This window comes from Oryzias melastigma, linkage group LG11 (assembly GCF_002922805.2).
Source record: "Oryzias melastigma strain HK-1 linkage group LG11, ASM292280v2, whole genome shotgun sequence".
NCBI classification, from domain to species: Eukaryota; Metazoa; Chordata; class Actinopteri; order Beloniformes; family Adrianichthyidae; genus Oryzias; species Oryzias melastigma.
The window spans coordinates 27,042,534-27,050,632 of NC_050522.1; the positions used below are offsets into that span (position 1 = coordinate 27,042,534).

Sequence of the window (8,099 nt, forward strand, 5' to 3'; positions counted from 1 at the left end):
CTGACGCTGGACTGCAGAGGTTATATCGATGTAATCTGATCCTCCCGATGACATATTATTTATTATTATTTGACATATATGATATTTGATTATCCTGTCAGTGGATCATCCCCCGCCGGAGATAGAAGCGTCTTCTGGCCTCTCGTCCTTCCGCTCTCTGGCCACAAGGGGGCGATAAACTAACAAAGTAACCACGAACTGATCATAACCGAAGAAGACGAGGCGCATGCGCAGCACGCAGCCAGTCTTTAATCAGAGATGATGGAGGCGAATGTTTTGAAGGAGCCCAGAGACTAACGATCCCCGTTTTCTGCCGTAACGACCTTCAGATTATTACATTTTCATGATAAATAAAACCGCCGCCGATGCCGACAGAAATAGTTTGGGATCAATTTGACTTTCCGGGACATTAAACGACCGAAAAGCAGCGAACTGGAGGCCTAGCTGAACTAGCTAGCTCCGTGTTGTCGTTCTCCGGGTTGACGCCGCGCCGTTCGTTCGCTTTCAAAACCGTCTCCGCGGGAATCTCATCGTCTTCGAGGCCGCAGGAAACGCGTCAATCTTCGGTTAGGGTCGAGCTGCCGAGCAGCGACGGCGCTTCGCATCGACGGCCGAAGTGGACCTCCATGTTCGCGGGGTTCGTTCGTAACTCTGACCTTCTCGACCGAACATCATGTCTCTAGTCGCGTACGGCAGCAGTGATGACAGCGACCCGGAGGAGGGCGCCGCCTCCGCCGCGGGAGACGGCAGGCGGAGCCGAGGAGGGCTGTTGTCCGCCCCACACACCCGAACCGAGCCTGCGGGCGACAGCTCGTCACGTGACGGACTCCACGCCAGGCCGTCGATAGGCGGGATCTTCTCCAGTTTACCCAAACCGAGGAAACGGTCCGAGCCCGTCAGGATCCCGGTTCCGCAGGTCCACAGACACGATGTGAGGATCAGATGACTTCTGCAGAACTCTGTGGTCCAGATCCGGTTCTTGTGTTTAACAATCCTCTCTTATCACAGTCTGATTCTGATGAGGACGAACCATCACGAAAGAAGATGCAAACGCAGGTGAGACGTTTGACCGTTTCCCGCCACGTTCCCATACACTGATGGTCGTCTCATGTGGAACGGTGCCGGCTCGGTCCTCATGGTTCTGTCTGCTCTGCAGGGTTCTGGTGCCGGTCTGTCGTCTATTCTCCCACAACCCAAGAACCTGACGGTGAAGGAGATGGACAGGCCTCTGATTCCTCACGCGCTCACCAGACGACAGGAACCCAAAGGCGCCAAGGCCGGCGCTCCCGCTCAGGGCCTGCTGGCTGCCAGCGCGTCCCCCTCGGCCATCAAGGCTGCAGCCAAGTCTGCGGCTCTGCAGGTGGCCCGGCAGATCGCCACAGACGACCAGGACCACGAAGAGGACATAACCCCTCAGAATTACTTCTCTTTAGAGGACAGCTCGGAGCCGCCGTCTGCCGTCGTTCCTGCTGAGGAGCCGGAGCCGGGAACTCCTTCCGAAGCTCTTCCTTATGCGTTTGCCGACGAGCCGGGACAGTCTGACGCTCCTCTGGATTTTGGAGGGAATCAGGAAGCAGCCGGAGCTTGGGGGGGTCAATATCAGCCCATGGCGTGTCCAGAGGATTTCCCTCAGGTATCCGTGACTTTCCCCACTAGCATTAGCATCCATGTTAGCCCGAGTGGTTAAACGCTGTTCCTCTCTCACAGGGCTACTACAATGAGCCGTATTATCAAGAGCCGAACCCGGGACAGGCAGAGGAGCCGGAACAGTCCGACATGTTTGATGATGAAGGGGTAAGGGTGCAGCTGGCTCCTCGTCTGGTTTCATCAGAACCGTCCTTTTCTCTGGGATCTCCTTTATTCATGGTCATTTTCTCCGTCTGTAGTTCATGCGGTTGCAGGGGAAAAGAAACCGCGGGAAGGAGGAGATCAAGTTTCTGGAGATCAAAGGAGACGATCAGCTGAGCGGCAATAAGCAGTGGATGACCAAAGGCGTGTCGGAGGAGAAGCAGAGCCGCCAGTCCTTCAGCAAGGTGCTTAGCGCTGGTTCCTGCTGCTGCTTTCCCTCATGGGTCACACCTTTGGCTGGAAGACGTTTGACTTTAGAGAAGAAAACATCAGAATCTGTGGTTTACACGGAGGTCCAACCTGAGAGCTTCTGCCTGTCAAACGTCTGACTTCATCTCATATGTACAAAACATTGATTAATTTGGTTCACAAATCTTTTTATAGCCGTTTGAAGACTCCTAACAAGTAAAAGGTTTTCACTTGAAAAAGAAACCAGTTATTTAATGATGAACCCAAAAGACTTCATATAAACCTCCATTAGCAGCAGGTTAACTAGTGGATCATTTCATTTGATGCTCTTCTTTCTGCAGAAACGAGGAGGCCAGCCCACAGGACAGCAGAGGCGGAAGCACCAGATCACATATCTCATTCACCAGGTGAGACCGACCGACTCAAACCAGAGAAATGTTAGATCATCATCTGTGCTGGAGCGTCGTTATCTTTGGAGGTCTGGACTGGCTTTAACCCTCAAAGAAACAACAATCAGAAAACCTTTAGAGGTTTGAATAGCGTATTGATGAAGAACGAGAAAATGAAAATGTTCTCTGTTGAAACATTTAGATTAGAACCCAAACTATTATTCAGAACTGATGAAACGTGTCAGAATAAATCAATCCACTGACGTCCATGAACCTCGTTCTGCTTTACGAGGGCCGTGAAGGTAAGCCAACGGTTAGCTTGGCTCTGTAACCGTGATAAACCGGCTCCATTACAGGTTTTAGCGATATAAGTGACAGTTTTTGATCAAATCCTTAGCCGTTGTAGCAAATCCGTAACTGTTTTTGACCAAATCTCTAACCATTTTAGCCAAAATGTAACAGGTTTCAGCCATAACCATTTTAGTCACATCCATAACCTTTTTTAATCGAATCTGTAACCGTTTTAACCAAATCCATCAGTTTTTAACCCAATCTGCAACTGGTTTTTAGCTGAATCCATGACTCTTTTGAACTAAATCTGTAAACTTTTCAAATCAAATCTATAGCATTTTTAGACAAATCTGTAACCCTTATAATTTGCTCCATAACCGGTACTGACCGGCTCCGTAACCGTTCTTTTACTTGGACAGTCCCGTGTGGTAACGCCGTTGGTCCACTGCAGACGACTCGCATGGTTCAGACTTTGGTTTTGTCTTTCAGGCTAAAGAACGAGAACTGGAACTGAAGAACAACTGGGCCGAAAACAGGATAACGCGCCGGCAGACCCAGGCTAAATATGGTTTCTAAATGCTAACGCTGGAATTTCCAGGAATTCCGACATTTCCCCGATTTCCTCTCGTAAAGGGAATCCAAATGTTTCCAGATTCAAAGTAAACACATGTTGTAAAGTTTTTTTCCTGTTCTTCCTCCCATGTCGTACTGAACTTTGACTATTCAGTAGTATTTTGTCAAATGTATTATAGTAGTCGTCTTCTATTTATCTACTGGCACAGAAATGTACAATAAAGAGGCAAACATGAGGACAGAGCAGAGACCCATCAGCCGGTCTGGATCCTCTCATCTGTGAATATTTCCTCTTCCTGTTTGATTCTAGTTTGTTTGCTTCTATGGTCACCAGCCTGCAGGAGGAGGTTCCTGTCACATGTATTCATCCTACGGACAGCTTTTGAACCAACTCGTGACTCGGCTACTCCTTCAATAAAAACATGCTGTATTGTTCTGATTGGAGTTCTTAAACTGAAACATCCCATAATATTAAACAGAACTTTATTTTACTGTCAGAATATCTTTTGTTTCGTGTTTCTGTGATGTGATTACCTGATAGAGCTGTGAGCGTTCACCTGGAGGTCAGACTAACATCACCTGCTTCCATGATCTCTCCTGCTTTTCTGCTGCTAAACCAGCGTGAGCCACTTCCTGTGTGAGCTTTTATTTTGGTAAGGATGAAGAGTTCAACAAATCTGCAAAATATATGATTCGTTGGGGTTGAGGGTAGGAATTAAACGCATCACAAGTTTTGTTTTGAGCTGAAAGATTTCAATAAAGTTTTCTCATTCAAAACTGGATATTTTAGGATCAAAAGCTGTAAATGAAACCAGATCTAAGAGTTTCTGAACATGAATGGAGATCAAATTCTGACTGCAGACGGCTAAACTCACGGATGTTACGCAACGTTCTATAGAAACCCGATGATGCCGTTTCACCCGGGACACGCCCCTTTATTGTAGACCCCCACCTTTATCCTGGACACGCCCCTTTATTGTAGACGCCCTCCTTTATCCTGGACACGCCCCTTTATTGTAGACCCCCCACCTTTATCCTGGACACGCCCCTTTATTGTAGACACGCCCTCCTTCATCCTGGACACACCCCTTTATTGTAGAACCCCACCGTTATCCTGGACACGCCCCTTTATTGTCAACACCCTCCTTTATTGTAGACACGCCCCTTTATTGTAGACCCCCACCTTTATCCTGGACACCCCCCTTTATTGTAGACACGCCCTCCTTTATCCTGGACACGCCCCTTTATTGTAGATGCCCTCCTCTATCCTGGACACACCCCTTTATTGTAGACACGCCCTCCTTTATCCTGGACACACCCCTTTATTGTAGACACGCCCTCATCTCCAACCTTGGAAGGACTGACGGACACCGACATTCCTGTCGGCTCGTTCGGCTTCAGGACGCCTTGGTTCTTTGAGGGAACATTTGACACCACAGACGTCTGCACGTTTGACCAAAACAGTCCAGAAATGGAACCAAGAAAGAAGAGATTTACTTTTGTTTCCACATTACAGATCCACTCTACAGTTCGTGCTCCAGGAGGAGAACCGAGCCCCGCCTGCAGCTCCTGAGGAGCAGTTATTAAGGAGGAGCCAACTGCAGGCCGGCCACTGCCCCCCTCTACTTTGATCTTTCATCTGGACTTCCTGTTGGCGGTTCTGTGGAGTCTTGGACCGACTGGGGGGTCCTGGCAGAGTCAGAAGGAACCCCCTCCTCTGAAGAAGCCTTCCTTTGGGCCTTCCGCTTCCGCTGGGATGCCGCAGACGGATCCTCATAGGGCAGAAGCGACATGGGAACACGGACCGTGTCCAATCCGTTCACCTGTGGGGGGGGGGTCAGACTGTCACTGACCACATTTAAGCGGGGGAGGGGTTCTCTGGGGTTCAGATCTCACCGTGACGTCACACCAGTAGTCACCCAGCTCCTTAATGGGTTCAAACGGGAGGGTCAGCGCATGCAGCGGCACCACCACTCCAAGCTGCGACACAGATCGGGATTAGAAGACGGTTTGAAGACCAGAAAGAATGGGGGGGTCTCTGCGCACCTTCTTCAAAAACTGTCTGCACACCACTTCTTTGGTGAGCTGGAAGTCCTCAGACGGGATATGGTTTATGTCGAGTCTGCATCCTCTCAGGAACTCCACCGTCTGCAGAGGATCAGAAGATCAGATACGGATCAGGCAGAGAAGATTATCATTAATCGATTTAAACCGAATTAGCTTAATGGATCAATAATTTATCCATAAAAATATCAATCGATTTAGCACATAAAGCTAAAGCCCGCTAGCTTGATGCTAGTGTATAATGGAATTTCCCATAGTACAGCTAATGCTAACACTCTAATGCTAACGCTCTAATGCTAACGCACTAATGCTAACGCTCTAATGCTAACGCTCTAATGCTAACGCTCTAATGCTAACGCTCTAATGCTAACGCTCTAATGCTAATGCTCTAATGCTAACGCACTAATGCTAACGCTCTAATGCTAACGCACTAATGCTAACGCACTAATGCTAACACACTAATGCTAACGCTCTAATGCTAACGCACTAATGCTAACGCTCGGTGGACCTAAACATACATGCTGACTAAATGAACATCTTTAATATTAATAGTTACCATTGTGTCTAAAACATTGTTTTTGTGCATTCTTTCTTCTTATTCCTTTAATAAAGTGTAATGCTACACTGCGATCGCCACCTAGTGGCCAAACTGAAACTTCCTCCAGGAGATGCAGAACATTTTTTAGTTTCTCCATTTGAGAATCCATGTAACTCTGTATTCTATGAACAATTTAATGACTATTTCACTAATACGTTTTACAGTATGTGAACTATATCCAGTTAATATAACAATATTCAAAACATTTAGATTATGAATGTATTTCTAAACAAACTTCCTATTCTCCTTTAACCTAAACTGCGACTCTGAGAGCGTCGCATAAGAATTCCAATGTCAGTTGATGCATATATAAAAAAACTTGAATCCATGAAATGTGTATAAATGTGTAAAATTGAATTGAAAAATAAAAAAAATGGAATCTGTCCAGGCTCTGGTGAATGAAATCGTCTCTGGAAATGATTATCGATACCCAGCCTAAAACGGAGCCCCACCATCTGTCCGGTCCGGGTCTGGGTTCTGTCCTCCGGTCTCCCCTCGTACAGAAGCTGGGGATCAAACAGAGCACACATCATTCAGAGACGGCCGGACGCTCTCCCGCGTGACCTCCCGACCCAGACCGACCCGCAGCTCCTCAGCAAACATCTGCTTGTTCTCTGGAGACGGATACACGGCCAGACCTTCTGCCAGCAGCTTGTTCCGGCCAACGGACTTCCTCACGAACACCGTGTCTCCTCGTCCGCCCAGCTCTGGAAACAACAGATCCACGATCAGAGGAACGACCAGAACCTCCAGAACCCCAGCACACTGCAGACACTGACTCGGGACGGTCTGGGTCAGGATCAGCTCCATCTTCTCCTTGGCTGAGTGTTTGGCGTCCTCCACCAGCCGGTAGACTCGGTGTCTCCGAGGGTACAGTCTCGGGGGACTGCCCACTTTGGACAGAGGAACCTGCCACCATCGTTCGACCACCACCGTGCACTGAGAGGTCAGAGGTCAAAGAGATCAGCTGGTTCTCCTGACTCACGTTATCAGACGGTCGAGATTCAGAGCATGAAGATGCTCATCTGATGTCAAACATCACTCAACATGACCTTCCTTTCTGGGGGACCCCTACCTGAGCAGGTGTCCCTGAGAAGCGCCTGACAGCCGCGTGCGTGAGCAGCTCCTGAAGGACGAGGCGGCCGCTGCCCCACATGTTCACCCGAACCCCAGCAGAGGGTCCAAAGCGACCCAAACCTCACGAGACCCGCGGTTGTCCAACAGGCACCGCGCTCCGACCACAGACACACCGCCTGGTGCTGATCGTAGCGGCTAAGCTAACATCCGGGTAAGAAGGACCCCGGGCTGTCTGGACGGAAGCCTGAATGAAATGTAGAAGTAAGAGGCGAAATTAAGTTAAAATAAAAAGAGTGCCCTTTTACATGTCCAAACGGTTAGATTTGGTTTAAAAACAGAAAACAAAAAGGCTAATAATTACAATTAATTTATAATATTTGCTGAAGTTTATATACACGAATGTCGTTTTTTGAAAGTGACCCAGTTTTCGTTACCCCTTAATTATAAATAAAAGTAAATACTGGAAATGCCTTTTCATTTTGACAATGTAACTTTATTACTTGTATCTTAAATTAAATGAAAAAAATTCTGAAATCGCTAATAGACCTTAATTTGTTCATTTGTACATTTGGAAGTTCTACAAATGAATCGCGCTCTGGGAGCGATAAAGTTTTCTGAATCTGAATGTATTTTTATAAGTTACAGGCTGTACAGTAACAGATATCCCTTTTCTTTTAAAAAAGTATGTTTATACCCCCCCCACACACACACACACACATATATATATACATTGCTCTTGTTTGACGTTGTTTACTGTTATTTTTTTAAATTCTAATTTGGAATCTCGTTTATGTTTACTGCTCTGTTCTAAGCCATTTATATTCACTAATAATTATAATTTTGAAGTTTTCATGCTGTATTATTGAAATATTTTGTCAAAGAAAACGTTTTTTAAAAAAGTTTGATAAATCTGAGGATTTTGATGCTTCTTGTATATTTGCAAAAAAAAAATCACATTTTAAAAAGCGCAATTTCAAATATCCATCCATTATACATGTAAAATATATTTTTTTTAAAATTATTTAGCTTATTTTTTCTTTAGATGTTCTTTATTTCTCTTGCAAATATTC

General features: G+C 46.6%; 2 protein-coding genes across 2 annotated transcripts; one reads left to right on the forward strand and one right to left on the reverse strand.

Moving 5' to 3' along the window:
* The first annotated feature begins 211 nt into the window (after positions 1-211).
* prcc (proline rich mitotic checkpoint control factor) lies at positions 212-3,787 on the forward strand. The gene is made up of 7 exons (XM_024298185.2): positions 212-931; positions 1,009-1,056; positions 1,157-1,633; positions 1,708-1,794; positions 1,887-2,033; positions 2,379-2,444; positions 3,207-3,787. The coding sequence occupies exons 1-7, from the start codon at positions 674-676 to the stop codon at positions 3,291-3,293; spliced, it is 1,170 nt and encodes a 389-aa protein (XP_024153953.1). The 5' UTR covers positions 212-673; the 3' UTR covers positions 3,294-3,787.
* A 969-nt stretch (positions 3,788-4,756) lies between these two features.
* On the reverse strand, positions 4,757-7,273 carry mrpl9 (mitochondrial ribosomal protein L9). Its single transcript, XM_024298189.2, has 7 exons — positions 7,028-7,273; positions 6,732-6,891; positions 6,535-6,659; positions 6,405-6,458; positions 5,337-5,438; positions 5,187-5,270; positions 4,757-5,113 (listed from the first exon to the last, which is right to left on the reverse strand). Exons 1-7 carry the CDS (start codon positions 7,106-7,108, stop codon positions 4,913-4,915), a joined length of 807 nt encoding a protein of 268 aa, XP_024153957.1. The 5' UTR covers positions 7,109-7,273; the 3' UTR covers positions 4,757-4,912.
* Positions 7,274-8,099: the final 826 nt, after the last annotated feature.

Bases quoted from the DNA above. Each gene is read 5' to 3' on its own strand.
- prcc (XM_024298185.2), top strand. From the start codon at position 674: ATGTCTCTAGTCGCGTACGGCAGCAGTGATGACAGCGACCCGGAGGAG. The intron at 1,634-1,707 runs GTATCCGTGACT...CCTCTCTCACAG, and splicing joins GTCCAGAGGATTTCCCTCAG to GGCTACTACAATGAGCCGTA. The intron at 2,445-3,206 runs GTGAGACCGACC...TTTGTCTTTCAG, and splicing joins TCACATATCTCATTCACCAG to GCTAAAGAACGAGAACTGGA.
- mrpl9 (XM_024298189.2), bottom strand. From the start codon at position 7,108: ATGTGGGGCAGCGGCCGCCTCGTCCTTCAGGAGCTGCTCACGCACGCG. The intron at 6,459-6,534 runs GTCGGTCTGGGT...TTTGATCCCCAG, and splicing joins TGTTTGCTGAGGAGCTGCGG to CTTCTGTACGAGGGGAGACC. The intron at 5,439-6,404 runs GTGGGGCTCCGT...GATCCTCTGCAG, and splicing joins AGACCCGGACCGGACAGATG to ACGGTGGAGTTCCTGAGAGG.